This window comes from Notothenia rossii (genome assembly GCF_949606895.1).
Source record: "Notothenia rossii genome assembly, chromosome: 1".
In the NCBI taxonomy this organism is placed as follows: domain Eukaryota; kingdom Metazoa; phylum Chordata; class Actinopteri; order Perciformes; family Nototheniidae; genus Notothenia; species Notothenia rossii.
Genome location: NC_136912.1, coordinates 25787980 through 25808483, shown reverse-complemented (window position 1 = coordinate 25808483; position 20504 = coordinate 25787980). Strand labels below are relative to the sequence as shown.

Below are 20504 nucleotides of genomic sequence, written 5' to 3'. Positions count from 1 at the left end.
TGCTGTTCCTCATCATTCTTAATGCAATCCCTTCATTTCATTACTGTATTTTTCTTTATCTCTTCAATTTGGAAATTTCACTCAGGATATTTTGTGTGACTTTACATCAATGTAAATAAAATATGTTAAACTATAATCTGTCTGTCTCTCTCCCCGTCTCCCCCACAGAGTTACATTCATGGCAGCAGTCAGGCTCAGTTTGTGGCTGAGTCCCACATCATCCTTCTTCTGAGTATCCTTTCACCAGCGCGTCTCTGTTTGTATATTTAATGTTTGGACATAAATTGAAACAAGGTGTTGCTAAAAGTCATCTACAATTTAACTTTATGAAATTTCTCACAGCACGTCTTGGCTAAACATTTATCTAATTCCCGATTTGTTTACACACAGCACATAGGAAACCTCCCTTATGTTTCTGAAACCGTGCTCAATTTTTCCTGTCTGGTACATTTATTTTCCCAACACAAATGTTTTGTCGTTGGAGCTCATTCTCCATAGGGAGGCTGCCTGCTGGACTGAACAACCAGACAATACAAAGACCAGAGATTGTCCTCTTTTAACTTCACCTCCTAGCCTGATTTGCTCCAAATTCAACCGTGTGTGTGTGTGCGTATATATAGATGCTTCTGTTTGTCTTCTTTCCTGTCTGCTTGTATACCTGTGTGTACTTGCACTGGTGCTTTTGTGTGTGTGGGGGTAATCATACCGTTGGTTCCTAGCTGTTGTGTTTCTCCCCATGGGAAATAGCAGGTCCAAGGTTGCACCTGCTGCAGAGCAATATTTGTTTGTCCGTACCAACACAGTTTATTTTTTTTTATTTTTGAGCCCATCTGATTACATCTAAATGAAACACACACACACACCTGCTGAAAGGCTACACACCTATCCTTGTAGTCTGATCTGCACAGGTGGTGTAAACACATTTTATGACTGTGATAGAGGCAGTTTCCCCATGGATAACCCTATTTAATTCCTGATACACAAGCACACACATCCAGGTAGCACACAGTCGCATAACTTTGCCATTTAAGGGAGAAATAGAGGCAAAGAAACTCATTCTTAGACAGCGACATAAAAAAAATCTTATTTTTTACCAACATGAGGATGTTAGATAGCATCTGTATTGTCAATTCACATACCTCGTTACACCATCAAATTGAAAATGTCTTCAGGTATGCCGATTAAGTGTTTACTCAACCCCTCATACAGCTGATATAATATCAACATTTCAATGTAAGAACATGGATTTCAGCTTTAAAGCAGACGTTTCAAAATATAAAGATAACATGCCTGTGTGTTCTAAAGGCTACTTTAAAGCAATCGGAAATGAACTCATATGAACTAAACATAGTAGTCTTTTGGGAAAACTAATTCACTTAATAAAGCACTTCTCTGTGCCCAATGGTATTTGATCTCTTCCCTAACCTTTGGCACTCAATGTAGTGGAATGGAAGTTAGAAAGTCCTAGGAAAAGTAGAGGTGTCCAACTCTAAATTATCCCATTCCTAATGTAATATCAATTAGAAAAGCTTATATAAATATGTTTATTCCAATTATATAAACAGTATGTGGATGTAGTGTAAATATTTTCTAGAACATTAGGGTGCACCATGACAGGCACAATAAACACAGATGTCAGGACAGTGTGGCAAAGCTTACAATTACCCAAATGGTTCAATCTTTGGGTTGTATGGAGATATTTCTTATGTGTGTTTCATGGCAGCATAACATGCCTGCTACTATATCATCAAGAGAACGCCTCAGTTTCCACTCTGTTTCTTCCCATGTGGCAGCCTTTGTTTGTGCACCCCGTCAGGTTTTCTTCTGTAATTTGGATTTGTATGCAGCCCACGCAGAGGAAAAGAAGCTGTAATTATATGCCACCTGAGGCTGTGCTTTGCAGTGATTTTATAACAGCTCAAGTGTTGAGAACTGCTTGCTTCTGCAAAAAGAAATATTTTCTCAATGAACTTTTAATAATGAACTAAGTCAGCCTATTTTTTTTAATAACCAAATGATTGTTCAGTTAAGTCAATATGACAAAAAGTCTTAATGTGCTTTACACGCCCACAGCAGCAGTGGTTCCCAACCCAGAAACCCTTGCAAAGGGAATTCTAAACATGGTGTCCACCCCGTTATTACAAACATTTAAAAAGTATTTGCATGTAATACATAAGTTAGGATTAGAAGTACAAAACATATCTAACCTTCACACATTAAAAGTGACTTTTTGTCACAAAAACTTGGCTGTTTTTTTTTTTTATCTCTGCGGCAATTACATTATCATTCTCAAAGAGATTCAGATTTAAGATTCAGAATCCGCTCTGGCAAGAGTCATTTGTTTGACCTTGTTTACTACTGTGTGCTACTGTTATTATATCTGCAGAGTTGCTTTGATATCCCCACACTGTGAGGGCATTTAAAACTTACATTAAATTGGGAATCTATTATAATTTATTATATACCAAGGATGAGACCAAATCAGTGCAGATTACAATAAAAAAATAATGTGTTGGTTTGGTTTTCCTGAAATGTTTTCTATTGCAGCATAACACTGTTTGATTCATTTATAAAGCACAGTTTCTCCTTTCTTTATAATTATATTAGAACACATAAAAGTAAATTGACATTTCAGGGAAGTGCTTCTTATTAACATTTAAGTTTAAGTGCAATACAGTCTCAACACAACTCGATTATTATTAATAGTTACTCGCTGAGCCCTTGTATTGTATTGCTTTATGTTTAATACATCTGCCACAGAGATACGTTTTTGGCTCAGTTTTCTATGTTATACCTTTGTTAACATTGCAAGATAGAACGATTGTGCTGCATTCAGGTGATAGCGCAATCTGTTGGAAGAATTAGCTCCCAACTCAAACAATTGAAGTGAGTCCCCCCTAATTCCGAACATCATCTAGGAAACAGAAATCGATGGGTTGTTTGAGTGCTTTAAGCGATATAATACAACATGTTTTATTTGTAGTTTCCAAGTTTTTTCCACGTTAGGACTTTACGTCAGACTTCCAGACCATCTGTGGTGTATAGTAGTAAACCACTAGCCTCAGCCATTTCAGTTTTTCATGTCATTTTGTCCACACCCTTTAAATATACTTAGTGCTGTCAGAGTACTAGTGACGGATGGTCTCGCTAATCTGATTGAGTGCTTCTATGTTCAAATGTGCGTATTTGTAAGTGCATGTGTGTGTCAAGCAGTTCTCCTCTGGGCAGTGTGTACTTCCAGTTTCTCTCTCGCCTGTATGCAAGGGTGTTTCCTTGACAACCTTGTCCCAGATGCTGCAATCACCATGGGGATGGTGCTGCTAAATGAGGCTGCCACCTCCAAGGGAGATGTTGGCAAGAGGAGAAGTAAGTATAGCAAAGTTTTAGTTTTTTACATAATTTTTGTGTGTGTGTGTGTGTGTGTGTGTGTGTGTGTGTGTGTGTGTGTGTGTGTGTGTGTGTGTGTGTGTGTGTGTGTGTGTGTGTGTGTGTGTGTGTGTGTGTGTGTGTGTGTGTGTGTGTGTGTGTGTGTGTGTGTGTGTGTGTGTGTGTGTGTGTGTGTGTGTGTGTGTGTGTGTGTGTGTGTGTGTGTGTGTGTTGTGGCGGGTGTTATATCTATTCAGGTATGTTATTACTTCTTGCTGCATCCAATGTGTATGCATTGAAATATGTGTTTGAAGAGGTAGTTCTGGAGTTGGAGAGGTTAATGAGTTACACATTCACCCACAGATATTATTCACATATATGTGTTTAGTAATTAAAATGTCCTATAGTCACATTCAAGAGGTATTAACAAGAAAATTCATTCGGCTGCTGTTTGCAGTTTGGCCTTGATGATGTCTTGTGATCTAACTGCAACATTAAAAGAGGAAACGATTATCCGCTCTGGAACTTATCTGTCATACTTACTGCAAGTGCTGAGAGGATTTTCCTTCTTCAAGATTTGACTTGCACTCACCAACCTAATAAGCACTTATTTCTTTACAAGGCCCCTTGCTGCAACCCTTGATCGAAAGAAAATAAAATGTCATCACCTGTCTTCCCACCCGCTCCAGGCTATACTGAATAAGACGGATGTCTTTAGAGCTGCCTCTGATGCTTTGTGCTCACTCTACTGTGCTTTTTCGGAAGACGTCCTAGTTTCTGAGCGTACTGTAATTCACGCCTTGACACTTGAACAGTAGGCACACGGAAATACTATTTAAGAACTTGTAATAAGATGCACTTTCTATATGGGTTCAGAAATTGCACCGTAGTGTTTGAATTCTTCACATGCTACTTTGAGGTGATTTGATTTCTATTTATTAGATCTATCTTTCTAATGAAAGAGCAAAGAAAACTCTGGAATGTGTGCCATTACAAATATCAAGAGTTCTTTTTAACAGGTTTGCTAATGTGGGTGCAGGCGTGCGTAAACAAGTACTCACGCACACAAACCATGTTTAACTGAACCATCATTGCAGTGCTTTCATTAGTGTGAGGTGTATTCATATGTTGTCAATGATATAACTGCCTCTGAAATCACAACTTCCTAAGTTAGATGTGCTTAGTGTATCTTGATGCTTAATAAACTTTAACTAGCAGATAGTTTTATGTAGGGTTGTCGGAATATTCTGGTTTCTAATTGACCTCTAAATTATTTAGTTTGTATGAAATTAGTCAAGTTACTATATCGACCATTCACAGTTGGTTATCTAATATGCTCAGATTGACTGCACAGCCTTTGAATTTATTCTGATGAACAGATCAAAGTTATTCTTAATATTCACAAATACCACCTGCACAGAGTGCTGGGAGAATCATAGAAATCAAACTAAATTATTATATAGCTAAAAAAACAACAGCTGATTTACTATAAATAGTGATGCAACTACTAACCAACCATATTTGGAGAGCTTTAAGGTTACATTCAGTGGATTCCAACAAGCTTATTTATTTATCAAGGCCTCAAAATTAAGCAATGACTCGCATCTAAATTAGCTCTAAGGGTGTTTCTCAATGTCGTGGAAGCTTCCTTGGTAGGACAAGTCCCTTCGAGTCAGGTCCTTCAGAATCGATGCAAGAATCCTTCCTAGCCTCGGAAAATGAAGAATAGTGGAACAGGCTAACAGGTGCGCAGGTGTGCGTCATATGCGAGGCCCCGCCTTAAATGGAGCGCGATTTTCGCCAAAGATTTGGGAAAGTGGTCCGTGCGCAAAGCATTGTGGGGATTTTAAGACTGCGGAGGATACACATGTGCAGCCTCGAAATTTCCCGCAACAAAGGACGCCGGCCTTGGTAGAATTCCAAGCATCCTGGACATTGGAACAGTCTTTCGGTGGGACTCGATGACGTAGCATCCTTGAAATAGTGGCTCTGGAGCAGCCTTCCTCGACATTGAGAAACACCCTAAGGCTCCCTTTCAGCTGAACCCTGAGGCCTTTGTGTGACTCTTACTCAGAAAGTAGTAAGAATACTTGTTCAATGTTCAATTGGGAGCAATGTATTTAAAACCATAGGTACATCATTTAATGTATGGTAAAAATAAATGTAATCAACATGCTAATCACAAGAATTGACACATTGTCATGCACATAAAGTAATGAAAAATACTCACCAGCACTCAAGGCAGCAGATCAGCTCTTCAAATGAAAATGATTAAAATCCCACTTGTACAGTAGAAGCTCATAAACATATGCATATTATGTGTTGTTTGTCAAGAGATAATTATCTCTACTCTTTTCATTTTGTTTATGTTCTCCTTTTTCAAAACGTCACTCATTTATAAAATGTTCTCTTAACTACCTATAGTGTATAGCCGTTTTTATTCATTCAAAAATATGAATCATACATTGTATTTGTAGTGTGCTTTCTTCACCCAAAGCCCCATTATACAGGATACTAAATAAAAAAAAGCAGAACGTAAGACAGGAGAATGAACAACATTCCAAGCACAGGCACTGGTAGCTAAAAAATATTTAACAGGTGTTATTCAGAGTATGTTTAAAAAATGTGTGTTTCCTAAAAACTAAGGATGCATTCCTAAACTGTTCAGGCAGAGCAATCCGAAGTCAGGGGCCACTGCAGCAGAAGGCTCTGTCCTTGTTCCTGTTGCTTGAGAGGAGAATGATTATATATGCAAACCTGACTGAGTCAGTCCAGCACAATGCCCAATCAGCCACAGAAACAGTGAGTGGTAGATTTGCACTTCACTGATTACACTGAAGGTGAGTCTCAGAAACAGATGTATTCTGTACCTGTTTTACACTGAAGCTGAATCCCTTTGATATCACAACATGATGAAAGAATCTTGTTTGACGCACCAATTGGCCTCCTAAGCTTCTGGAAGTTCGGGATGGGGTTTTGGAGGCAAAGTGTGGCAATGAAGCTGCAACCAATGTGGGCGTTAGCCATTGATAGACATTGACAGACAGATGGTTCAACTAAACAAATGCCAATGCAAAAACAATTAAAACTTTTTTTTTTTCACCCTTATGTTCAAGTTAAAATTATATAATAACTACCCTCTAGTTTTTTTTATTGGAACTAAAGTTAATAATATAAAGTTGTAAAAACTTTTTTGGGGGGGTATTCTAATATTAGTCTATTACAGTCAGATAACATAATTATCCACTGTCTTCACTATAGGGAATATAATGAGTGAATTTAATCCTATTTTTTATTTAGAAATATGTGTTTTGGGGCCATCAATGACAAAATGACAACATGATTGTGAGGTTGTGAATGCATAATGCATTAGTGATGTAGTTAAAACAATATTGGATGATAGTCATTATTTTTGAATGTCGTGGACTGAGATAAATCATGAGAACACCATGAACGTAGACAGCTTTCGAACACAACACAAGGGTTAAGTGTGATCACTAGTAGCCAAAGTTGTGAATTTGATTACATACATTTACAGACACAGAAGTAGACATTTCACATCATTTGAAAATGCTACATGTGCTGTCATTTCTTGTATACACCAATAAAAATGTAGATATTTTGTGATTTAGATTGTTCCTGATGAGTCTGGTGTGGAAGTGATGAGCACAGTTAATCATTAGAAATATGGGAGGTGGTCCTTTAACCACACTAATGACAAATGATTGCTTTCAACCTTTTCCTTTGCTGCCCAAGCAGAGTTTCTGCATAATCTCTACAGTAGATTATGATAAGGGGACTTGGATATTAGATGGCCCATACTGATAATTACCTCAAACAGGGAGATACAGTTACACACAAGTGGATTTTAATTAGAGAGGGTGTGATGAAAAAGCAACTCCAGAAGCCCCTCAATTGCCTCTAAGGGACCACAAAATCATGCACACACACATGAGTACACACACTTATCAAATCTAGAGGCAAGATTATCAAGTTTTTGTTCTACTTCGTCTTTGAGATGTCAAAGCTTGGCAATTAAAATGGTAATTACTTTATAACTACCTCAAGACTTGTTCCAGTCTGAAAGAAGAACACTCACACGTCATCGACATATATCTTAGACATGCAGGAAAACGTGCTCCCATAATGTCACCTGTTTAAGGCTTACATATCACATGTTCACAGGACTCATCTATTATGCTCCTTTTATCCTCCACCTCACTCTAACTTGCCCTTTCCATTCCTTCTCTTCTTACATGAAGAAAAATCTATTTCAAATATGTTAGCTATTTTAATTTAACCTCTTTCTATGTGTAAATTCCACCTGCTAATTCAAAAACATGGAAGAAAACACATCATGCATATTGAATTTCACCGCAGTGCAAGCATACTAATGCTTACACAAACCTGTTACGTAAAGCAAACACAGTATCCAGACAGAAGATTGAATGGAATAAACCGTGTTATATCCCACACACCACGGTCACTGCGCTAACAGTCACACACACACATGGACACACAAATGAAATAAATGAATTGTAAAGCATCATAGCGAATAGTCGTCTGTCAGTAATATCGAAGGGGATTAGGTGTGAATGGTAGTATAATCACTGAATGTGGGCGTTAAATCCTTGGCATATAGCTTCCATACTGCCGAGTGCAGCCACAGGAAGTTATCTTCTGCTTCCATGGGCATATACAAATCAAAGCGCACACACTCTTTCTCAGCAAGGGAGTTACTGAACTAGTAAATGAAGTTACAAAATGACTTTGCAATAGTATTGGCTCTGGGGGGGGAGTTAGTTAACCTTAGCCCTTGACTTACACAAAAGCTACGTGAAAGTGAATACAAGTGAAACATGAAGCCGGGTTTTGGGGGTTAAAATAAAGTGTCAGGAAAAGTGAAAAGAAAATTACAGAGTAGATGGTTATAAAGCTTGTGACCGCACAAATTACCATATCTCCTTTATGATATAACATAATGGAAACTTAGAGAAGTCTAAATTAAATCCAGGATGACCCCAAAATAACCTGAGGCTGAGACACTTAATGCGTCTTGAAACCGGTTAATAATCAAAAGAATAAACTGTGAAGAACCATTTAGCCTCCCAATATCTCTTCATATTTGTCCTCTTAATGAGGTAGGCTTAACTTAATATGTTTATTGGCTTCCCGGGAAATGTACATTTATTTCTTACCATTCTAATATATCAGGATTTGAATTGAGCCAAGTCATTCAGTCAAAAGAGGGATTACCACCTTTGTCACTGAGGGAAATCATTCAGCTTTTAACAACTTGTCATTTCGCCAAGGTCATAAATCACGTTCATTAGCATGCTTAGCGCATGTGTGTATCGGGAGTGTCATTATCCATGGAAGCATACTGAGATACCTCTCAGTCATAACTGATGAGCTGTGGGAAATACATCCCACTATACCTAATGAAGATACACAGACGTTCTGTCGCTCACGTAATCCCCGGCACATATGTAGATGTAGCAACTCAGGAAACACGGGGCCACAAGGGCTCTCCCTGGAGACACTGAAATATGCAGTGCTCTCAATCAAGACTCTAAGACAATGTCACACACATTCACACTAGTGATGTATCGGTAAAGAGCCGGCTCTTTTAAGTGAACGACGGGAGCCGGTTCTCGCCCGCGAACAAGCCGGTTCTTCTTCTTTTTTTTGTGGAGGGATCTAGATTATGGCGTTATATTTGTGCCTCTATCCTGAGCACGCAATAAAACATGTTGAGCATAGAAAATGTGATTGAGCGCGCACTTGAACATTTTTGAGTACAGAGAAATATATTTTCTCTCATAAAACTCCTGCTCCGTGCGCAAGCAGACCGCTGCACGCGCTCTCTCTCCCTCGCTCGCTTGACCTCTCCACCCTGTGCGCGCTCAGCTTTGCCTGCGCTCGCTCAAGTTGTCACAGCGTTACAAATGCTCCACAAAACCAACCAATTGGAGAACTCGAGAAGATCAATTCTGATTGGCTGGTCGTCTCCAATCATATCTTCTATCTGAGATGAGAGAGGGATTTTCGGTTGCCATCAGGCTGTTGACGTTCTTATTACACATCCATCGTTGACATTTACAGGACATGACAGACTCGAATGAAGAGAATAGCACGCCACAGTGTCAGGTGAGTTATACATTTCTAGTTTTCTGATATCACGTTATTGTTTGCAATGCCTGAGTTTGCTAGCCGGCAACATAGCTACAGGGGTAGTTTAAGCAAACAGCTAACAAACCGTAGCCTACATGTACATGAACCCTTCTGAGGTATTGATTACTTGCTGTAAGCATTAGAGGTGGCAGAATGACAAAACATGTTTCTCTCTCTATCACAATTTTGGGTTGACCAGAACCTGGACCAACTTCTGTTTCCTGTTCTACAATGGGCATAGCAGAGCTTGCGTTAATTTTCAGATTAGGCTAGGGCCGGATAAAGTTAGCAACACACGTTAACCATGAACAGCCTATTAATCCGTTCTCTTAATGTTATTCCGTCCAACGTTGTGGAATTAGAGAGAAAGGGCTTCTTAACGTGCTTTTATCCGGGGTGGAAGGAGTTACATATTAGTTCAATATAACATTGGGGCGTGTGATTGTAGTGGGTGGAGGTGGTGAAATGAGGATATCAATTTTGGAGTTCAAGCTAGCATAATATAGTTAACGTTACACAATAATAAGGAAGAGAGCTATTTTTGTGATACATTGCTATTGATATGGATTTAGAGTGCACATTTGAGACTTCCAAACAGTAAACAAAAACGTAACTTATGGGTGAGTGTTTTTATCAGTCATATTATGTCCTTGTGATTCTGTTGATTATTACCTGTCTGTATTATGTTGCAGCTCAGCTGATGTTGGGTTGATGTCAAAAGGAGAGGGACTTAAGTGAGAGTGAAAAGCGGTAAGTTTCAAATAGGCCAGCCAGTTCCCATCCTATAGGTTGTATATCTAACCCTTTCTCCTGTCTTTGTCTTCCTCTTTCAGCACAAGAACCCCAAGGGGATTCAATGGAGCCTGAAGACCTGCAATGAGACCCTCACCCTGCACCTGAGTCTCAACTCCCAGAGTTTTGCAAGCCTCTCCCTGTTCCTTATTTTCATTAAACAGACGTTAAGCTTCCCAATGGTGTGGTCTTCGTTTGAAAAATATGATTACCTCACATATGTTGTTGCTGTTGTTGTCTTTTGTGATGGTTAAATTGCTCCTGCTGACTTGAGCCGGCCATTCTTTCCTCCTCTCTGTGTCAGTGGGGAAGCCATACATTCATACTCCTTTCTCTGAGCGCTTGGAGCATCCCCAGGCAGAACAGCAAACCATAGGGGAGACTATATGCCAGGACAACACGGAAGAAAAGGCACAGACAAACTGCATGACATGCTATTCAATGTTTATTGAATTCCATCCATATTTACAATGGATGTTCCTAAAACAACACATTTAACATCTTCATGCTGTTGCTGCTGCTGCTAGTCCTTTGACTCATTGTGCTGTCAGTTGACAATCATTGATAGGCACCTGTCGGTCTCCTGTCCTTTCTGAAAGTCATAAAGATTACATTAGTCATTTAGATTACTTATGTCCTTATTACAAGGGGATTACTGAAACTACCATGAATTAAAGAAATGGTAGAAATGATTCTAATCAGAATTTTGAAACCTTCCTTTCCATCCCCTCCTTCTAAATATATCAATAAGGATGTGATGTTCTTGACTACCATACAAGTTTAAGAAGATAATATTTGTTTTAAATAATTCAAAGCAATAAACAACAGTAACAGGCTCTGTAACCAAGGCAACGTTAGCCTAACATGTATGTTAACAGGTAAGATAGCTGTTCACACTATCTATATATTTTCTACTTTTTGTAATGCTATTTTATTTCTATTTAAGATGTTTACATTTTTGATTGTTTAATTCTAGTCTTTTAACTGTCTAATGTACAATGCCTTGTCTTTTGCTGCTGCAGCATAAACATTTCCACAATTGGTATCAATAAAGTACTTCTTATTTTGTCTTAATCCTCAAATATTAGCACATTTTACTTAGAAAAAAAACAAAAACACATTGATGTAACTACATACACATATCGATATGTTCTGTACATATTGCAAATCAAAACCTTTATTGACCACTAACTACCAAAAATTACATTTCTATCCTGTTATTAATGCATTCAAATCGTGATTCAAATGGCCCGCCACAACTCCGGGAACTTTCTGAGTCTCCATGAACCACATGACGATCAAGCCTTTTGGACTTCCGCTGTCGCAACTCTTCTGTCTACATGGTGCTGGACTGGACCAACCAATCAGAATTGATCTTCTCGAGTTCTCCGATTGATTGGTTTTGTGGCACATTTGTAACGCTGTGACAACTTGAGCGAGCGCAGGCAAAGCTGAGCGCATACAGGGTGGAGAGGTCGAGCGAGGGAGAGAGAGCGCGTACAGCGGTCTGCTTGCGCACGGAGCAGGAGTTTTTTGAGAGAAAATATATTTCTCTGTGCTCAAAAATGTTCAAGTGTGCGCTCAATCGCATTTGCTATGCTCAACATGTTTTATTGCGTGCTCAGGATAGAGGCACAAATATAACGCCACACTAGATCGGCATGAAGGCACATTATGCAATGTGTACATTATCCCGCTTATTACATGGCCACATTCTCAACAAAGTAACGACATGACTCCCAATATTAATTGAAATGCTTTTATGGATTTAGAAAATGATTTTATTGATTTAAAAAATAGTTGTATGCAAGAAAAGATCCTAGCGGAAACCCTGACACACACATGCATACACACAGTACAGCCCCTGAGTTGTGTGAGCATGTTTGTGTACGTGTGTCAGAGTTCCCGTTAGCCGGTAATTACCGGACTACGACCGGTAAAATATGCTGAAGACCGGCAAATCTAAATCTCTCCAGTCAAACTGTCCGTTCAAAATTATTTCCGTTTAGCGCAATACCACATCAGTTGCGCAACTTGCGCCACTTATGTGACAGACAAAAGAGTATGTGACAGACAGGAATAGTCAATTCTAATGTCTAACACTTAATATGTAGAAAGAGAAGTCCTGTATGGGTTGATTTTGCATTGATCTGTTGGTAATGCCTCGGGGTTCCGGTGGGCATGTAAACAAATATAAACACATTGTAAATACTAGATTTAGGTTTAAAGAACAAGAAAAGAGAACAGTCTTGTTGGAGCTGACACTGAACAATGACACACACACACACACACACACACACACACACACACACACACACACACACACACACACACACACACACACACACACACACAGAGAGAGAGAGAAAACGAGAACAAGCACATATCTCACTATTTAGGCTCCAGGACAGGTCCTCTTCCTAATCCCTGATTAACAATATCAGTCGGTGGTGACAGTTTAATTTAACACATTGCCTCTCAAGGATTAGCTGCTACATGAGGGTGTGTGAGTTTGTGCACACACGCCCACACATAGCCACTTACAATTCCTCTGCAGATTAAAGATCATGCTTATGTATATTTCACTTTAGAATAGCCACTGAGGAAATAAGAGGATAATACTTGCAAAAACTATTTTCTGCAGCACAGCGGGGTTGATAATGAGAAAGGGGCAACGTCACATAGGTTGAGGGATTGCCTAATAAAGGTAAATATTAAAAGTTTTTGGCTTGATGAGGAGCAAAAGTTTATGTTTTGGATATCGTTTACACCAGCATACTATTTATCCCCCGCCCTTAGGCTGCCCTAGGGCCTAACAAAACTCTGCAACTGACCCACATTTACCACAGGAGACAGCTTTTTAAAAACAATTAAAGCCATTGAATTTATTTACATACAGACATGAAAACAAAACAGTGTGAGTTCTCCCCTGGAACAGGAGCTTTTAAACTCTTCCTACCCCAGATAGGTGCTCCTTGTTGAGCAATTCATACAACAACACAGGTGAGACATACAAACATAAGAAATGTCAAATGTGAATTTTTCTCATCATTTGGTCGTGTGTATGTAGGTCCTTTGTTGGTGATTATGTGTCCGTTTGTGTGTGTGTGAACATGAAGATACGAGGATGCTTTCAGTGTGTACCATGTCAAACCCTGCAAGCAAATTCAATTTGAACTGAGATCAAACGGAGAGAGTGTCGTCAGCGGTTATAATGAGCATGAAGTGATTTAAATGGTTGCCTTTAGCCAGTATTCAATATTTCTCACAGGCCATTGTCTAATAAATATTATGAATATATCAGGTTGTCTGCATGACCAGTGAACGGTTGGGAATATATTTAAATTAGAAAGCATCAAGTGTAGTTATAAAAACGTTGTTACATAACTGTTAGAGATCAAGTCACCATTTCTTCATGTCGTTTTTTTTAACTTGAAACTCTATTAACTATGTGTGTGTGTGTGTGTGTGTGTGTGTGTGTGTGTGTGTGTGTGTGTGTGTGTGTGTGTGTGTGTGTGTGTGTGTGTGTGTGTGTGTGTGTGTGTGTGTGTGTGTGTGTGTGTGTGTGTGTGTGTGTGTGTGTGTGTGTGTGTGTGTGTGTGTGTGTGTGTGTGTGTGTGTGTGTGTGTGTGTGTGTGTGTGTTTCTCTTTCCAGTCATCTGCCTGGTTGGCCTTGGCCTGGTGGTGTTCTTCTTCAGCTTCCTGCTTTCCATTTTCAGGTCCAAGTACCATGGGTACCCCTACAGGTAACTATAGCAACCATACAGTACCACTGCACAGATGCTCACACAAGTTTCACCCAGCTTACTCAAACACAATATACAATAACTCTTAAAGTCACTAAAGTTGACATGAAATCGCTGGGAAGTTATTGCAGACGCAGGGCAAACATCCAGGCCAAAAGCGGATCCATCCATTCCCATTATTTCATTGATCCGTAGACAGCTGTTCGATTGGAAACACCGCCTACAAAATTACAAGCCACAGCGCCATTGTGTTTTTTCTCGAGAACAATGTGCCAAAACCTCAACAGAGATTTGCAGTCTGACTTTGTTGCACTGAATATTAGAAATCATGGATGTTTTTCTTAGGTCATCATACAGTAAATGTGTTCAGACACTAAAGCGCTTCAGCTTAGTGAGCTAGAACAGCAGCAATTTGGTTTCCACTTTGAACTAAAGGTCACCACTACATAAAATAAGATTTAATGTATGACAGAAAACACTCTACAAGTCCTCAGAGCCTGGGTCCAATTCATCGCCAATGAAGCAGCTGTAAGATATTACAGCAACACCAGAACAGCTCCAGCTTCACTTCTGGAGCTGGAAGCGATTTGTGATTTTGCGGGCACTTTACTGAGGCATATCATTTACTATCCTGGGGGGCTTTAACCCTGTTGTGGCTTGGAATTGGACCAAATTACACTGTGCCACCTCAGTGGAGGGGCTTAAGGTTCAATGATTATTGTTGAGTGACTTTGATAGTGAGTTAAGTTTTGGTATGAAACTGGTATTGCCTTATCTTCGGTTCATAAATTAGTTTTCTTCCAAATATCCCAGATGACTGTCATGTGTTGACAATACGGGGGTCTTCAATTACAGAACATCAATTTAACCCTAAGATTATTAATCATTTGTTACTTCATCAGGAATCATTGAGTTATAATCACAAGACACTGAGATATCCTCTAGTTTACACTAGCAATTAATTGGAAATGATTTATTAGAACTGTACCGATCGAAGAACACCTTAATGGTTCTTATAATGGCCAAATTACAGCGTTAATTTCAAGAAACCTTGGGGAAATTATTTAAAATTTAGAGGCTCATAAATTGAAACATAAAACCTTCAGTATTTGAGGTATGAATGATTTGAGAGAGCCTCTTTCTTCTTTGCTGCTTGATACTGAATGTATCCAAACAGAATGTTAAATGAGATTTTTTGAGCAGCTAAGTTGTGGCTGTTTTTTGAGATAACCCAGCCGGTTTAAAACCCAGAAGTAATTTTATTAAATATTGTTTCATATGAAACATTAAACATTTGGTCTGTTTAGTAACACAAACTATAATAAGATGTCAGCATCATCTCAGAATTGTAAAGACAGGTCTTCAGGAAGCATTTCTTAGCAATTTGCCTGATTACATGATTCTAGAAACAGTCATCTACATTAGCCACAGTTTTTAGTTTGTTATGGTAGCCTCTGCATGAAAAAATAACTCCCTATTATCTTCTTGTTTCTCCTCTCTTCTTGTTTCAACTCTCTTCTTTTTTCAACTCTCTTCTCTTCTCCCTTTAATCCTCTGTCTATTAGCTTCCTTATAAAGTGAGGAAGAAACCTGAAGAGGAGGTCAGAGAATGGTGAGCAGTCGGTAGTTGAAGAGAAAAGGAGTTGAAGATACTTGAAGAGGAGGCAGCGTCAATATTCAATCTGGAGTTTCTTTTTTTAGTGTGTTCCTCCTACCATCACATCTGCAAGTTGAAAATAAAATAAATTATTAATTCTTACACTGGAACATCAAGGTGTTTGACATGTCTTTGTATTTTGTCTTTTTTATCTTTTAGTTGTTGAATATTCTGTGTGAGTAGATAATACCTGTGTCTGTGGAATTCTGTTTGTTATCCATATATTCAATGTTATTTATAAAAACTGTGTTGCTGGTCAAGAGAAGCAGCAGGTTGGAAAGATGTGATGAAAGTTGAACCGAGGGACAGATAATTAAAGTTCCTTTGATTAGTTATTAGAATGGCTTATTACCAGTTACAAAGTGACACTCTTTTCATGGTGCGGCTAGTTTTAAATTGATAAAGCTAAAATATGACTGTCATTTATCACACAGGTCCAAGCTACTTCTCTATTACACTGCATGTTTACACCTTTTGGTCTTAGACTTTTAGGACCTGGACTAAGTTATTTTCAGCATTTACTTGTTTTGTAAGAGAGTTCATTAGGCATCTAAATTTGCTTGCATTTGGGACCGAATGTCAAAGAAAATACATTTTCTCAAAGTTGTGAATGTTAAACAAAGTCACGGTCTTACTTTTTCTTTGCACTAAATGAACATTTACTTTTTCCCCTCACCGAAACTGATCTTAAATCCCTTAATGCAAAATAGTAGCTCATGAGCTGAGTTTACAGAAGGCCAAAGCAAGTGATGTAACCTTTCTTGCAGAATCTGAGAAGCATAGGTCATTTAGAGAATACATACATTTCTAATTCTATCACTTGTGAACTGCCCATTAAAACACTGAGTGGGCTGGAGCATTGAAACCATTTATGTAACCCTTCTTTGCGTGGGCTGTTGCAGAAATGTATCTGCAGATAGACCAGTTTTGCAAAATGTAATAAAAATATTCCCTGTCAGACTCCCAATTTTTAGTGAACTGTAATAAAACTGCAAAGCCCTTTCAGATATAGCTCCTTGTCTTGCTGTTTCATACAGTAATTCATCCGGAAATACTGAACCTTTTTTAAAAAGCAAAATATTCAGTTGGCTATTGAACTGTTAAATAGTGTGTTGCCACTAATGTGCCACTACATATAGGAAATAAAAGGAACACAAAGGTTGCCAAGAGCTCCCCCCTATTTCTCTGCAGAGAAATGATATATAATTAGGATGACAATGTTCAACAAGATAGTAATAAACATAGCCCCTTTGTAAGAGATGAGAAATAATTATAGGTTGTAACAGCTTCCCTCTTTAGGCTTGGTAATGACGTCCTTACTTTGAGTGGGTAATAAGATATACAGCCTATTGATCACCCCAGAATAATGTTTTTTGTTTTGTTTTAGGATATTTTAAGGCAAAGATAAAGGAGTTAAATATATAAGAATGAGCAGAATTTCCCATCTGTTTCCGCTCAACCGTTGGCCTTTACGGTTGGGAGGAGATAAGCAGAACAAATGTCACCTTCGGGGAGGGATAAGTATCGGCAAATGGAGCTAAATCAATGTGGATATTAGATATAGGGCAGCTGTAGAACAAAAGACACAATGACATGTAGAATAATCTCCACTGCTTCAAAAAGTCACACTTGCATGCTAATTTAAGGCACAAATCTTGTAAAACTAATTAAAGATTTGAATTAGACTGCTTGCCACTACTAATGTACAAAGTGTATTCCTTGTAGGCTGTCTATAAGTTGATTAACTGTTCTTTATTTATATAGCATGGGAGTGCTAGTTTTTCAATTAAGAAAATATACTCGTAGAGTCACAGACTGAGCAGGTAACATGAGAGAAAATAATGGAAACACTTTATTATAAGTTAGATTTATCCACCCCTCTCTTCCTGGTATGTAGGAACGTATTGAAGTAAAAAAAACCTCCCTTCCATTACATGTTACTTGTTAGACGCTTTTATCCAAAGCGACTTACATACTCAATACTGTGGGCAATCCCCACAGGAGCAGTTTGGGGTGAAGTGTCTTGCCAAGGGAGACAACGACATGCTGACTGCAGTGGGGTTTGATCCAAACACCAAGCCTCTATCCACTGCGCCACACGCCACCCTGCTACAAACTGAGCTTGCAGTTTATATTAAAATATATTTAATAGGTGATTAAAGCTCACCTATTATGTTATATTTGAACACTATATTATAGGGTGATATCTATACAAAACATGTTTCTGAAGTGTTTTGCTCAAAATACCAAACAGATCACCCATTTTAGCATGCCCCATACCCCTCTATTTCAGCCCTGTTACAGAAGTGCTGATTCTGGGACTGGCCCTTTAAGTGTAACCGAGCTGCTGCTGGCCACGCCCCTTTGGAGTGTCCGCATGCAGGCAGTGAGCTCTGTGAAAAGAAGGCTGTCTATACCAGCAGAAACTCAGCTAAACGCTGCCGTGATTAAACTCCATATTATGTTCCAAACAACATCAAGCATTATTTCTGAAACAGTGTGGAGCTCAAACGCTTTCTCTCTCATGGTTTTATCACAAGGTGAGTACCTTTTATTTCCTGCTTTTTTACACATATTCTCTCCAGTACAGCGTTAGCTCTGAGCCTCTGATAGTTGGTGATGCTTGCTAATGTAAACACAGACCATATTACTTCAAAACGTACTGGGTCCAAAATCAAATTAGAATAACAAAAGGACACATTCAAAAGAAAAGGAGCCTTTCAAGAATACATTTGTACTGTGTGACACATTGTTATTGTTCTTTTGCATCCGCTAATGTTTATTTCCATGCTTTGATCTGAAACAAAAAATTCTAAGAATTCCAATTGTGATTTGGATGGTGAAAGCAGGATTGACATTGGCAGGGGTCATGGAAGACATTACTGATAGCAACTTTTGCAGGAGCGTCTTTCTCCTTTCTGTTATCCCTTTTAGAGCTTCTTGTTTACATCCAACAAACTCATCTTGCTTTCCCCTAGATATAGATTAATGAGGTGACTGCAGGTTGCTCCCAATTCTTCATCTTTAATAGTTAATTATTATTCTCGTTCTATCTCTTTCAACACTTGTGCCTTCATCTTAGATTTAACCTTTAAACAGGCACTCCTGCTGATGTTGCTTTGCACTGTCACAGCACCTCTTCAGTGCTTTCTCATTGTAAGATGTGCAGTATATAAAAGGGTTTGCATTAGGCATTTTTCGACCTTTACAAGTGATGTAAGCCTTCTCTTGCTCAGAGCTTGCCATTCACAAACTGCTGTGCAATGAGATTTTTCTTATCATTGTCTCAAGCCTTGTGTAACTTCAGAAAAAAAGAGCTCTAGGAAACTTTGCAGTTGTATTGAACTATTTAAAATTCCATTCAGCTTATGACAGTTAACTGGGGAGTCCTCTGGACACTGTGGAGGTGGTGGGAGACAGGATAATGGCAGCCAAGCTGTCCTCCCTGCTGGACAATGTGTCACACCCCCTCCAGGTCACCCTGTCCTCACTGTGCAGCTCCTTCAGCGATAGGCTGCTGCACCCCCCGCTGTCTCACGGAGAGATACCGCAGGTCTTTCCTTCCTGCAGCGGTCAGACTATACAACCAGCACAGCCCCTAGTTGACCCCCCCCCCCCCCCACACACACACACACTCCACAACACAGACTATATCACCCCTTGCTGCTCAATACCAACAAACTATGTGCAATATGTGCAATATATAAATGCCGTTAATAACTGTGTAATATATACCTGGCTGCTAAATCCTTAGAACAAGGTGTGTATCTTGCCAATTGTGTAACTTGCTGCTTTTATACGCGAGTAGTGAAAACACTTCCGCGTAGTCTGCTCTCGTGTATCCTCCCTTTTGTCTCCTCTGGAAGACTCCTCCCTCACCCCTCCTCGACTCCTCCGTGTGCATTTTAGCGATTGGGACGTCCTTCAACATGGCGTGTCTTGATCGATTTCCGGGTCAAGTCCCGGAGGAGGGGGAGAGAGGAGTCGAGGAGGGATATTGAGATGAACCTCCAGTGTCTGATGTTCCTGTCTTACCTGAGCTGTGGCACATCACTGTCCTCTCATCTTCAGTCCACAAACCCTTTCTCCAGGCATCCTGACCAATTATTATTAGAGTGCTGTTTCAGTTGTTGCTTTTTCATTGCATCAGTGTCTGCATGTTGGCTTCATGTTCATCAGAGTGTGTTCATGGATCAAAGCGTGTGCATGTGTCTGTGTCTGTGAGCATGTGTGTTTTCTTGTTATTTGTTTTGTAAGTGTTTTTGTGATTTTTTGAAGAAAAACATTCATGTTTGATAAAAGGGATTTTGATAACATGGGGACTCTTTTGAGCACTTGTTGTACAGCATATGTGGATGCCGTTTACAGTGACCCAATAAAGGGGGAAAACATGATCATTTAGAGAAAGCGCTGTGTAGTGCCCTCGTGGATTACCTCCCAGTGCAGAACATGTAAAGCTGTTCCCTAATGGGTTTCCGTAAAAGGAACAAAAACATGATGCAGAGCCCTCTTGGTACACCCTTCCAGATGAGGAAATGTGACGTGTAAGTGGCCATAGGGTGCCTTCCATTGGATACAAATGATAGCAGTGGGACCTTTAAAACGGATAAAGTAAGATGCAGGGTCTTAAGGGGGCATTCTAGTAGAGAATCACTTCAGGGTAGAAAATTATATTAGCATTTTAGAAATGTTTGTTTAGGTGATATTGATAATCGTGAATGATATGCCATTTATGTATGTCAGTTGATTCAATTATTAATTTAGTTGTG

The 20504-nt window shown here is 39.2% G+C and overlaps 1 protein-coding gene across 2 annotated transcripts in view; it reads left to right on the top strand.

Moving 5' to 3' along the window:
- tusc3 (tumor suppressor candidate 3) overlaps positions 1–15862 on the top strand; it is a 90760-nt gene extending 74898 nt beyond the window's left edge. For both annotated transcript variants that reach the window (XM_079681248.1, XM_079681247.1), the window contains exons 7-10: positions 169–232; positions 3292–3366; positions 13988–14078; positions 15644–15862. In XM_079681248.1, the coding sequence (XP_079537374.1) occupies positions 169–232; positions 3292–3366; positions 13988–14078; positions 15644–15659 (246 nt within the window). In that variant the 3' untranslated portion in view covers positions 15660–15862. The remainder of the gene's footprint in view (positions 1–168; positions 233–3291; positions 3367–13987; positions 14079–15643) is intronic.
- The last annotated feature ends 4642 nt before the right edge of the window (positions 15863–20504 follow it).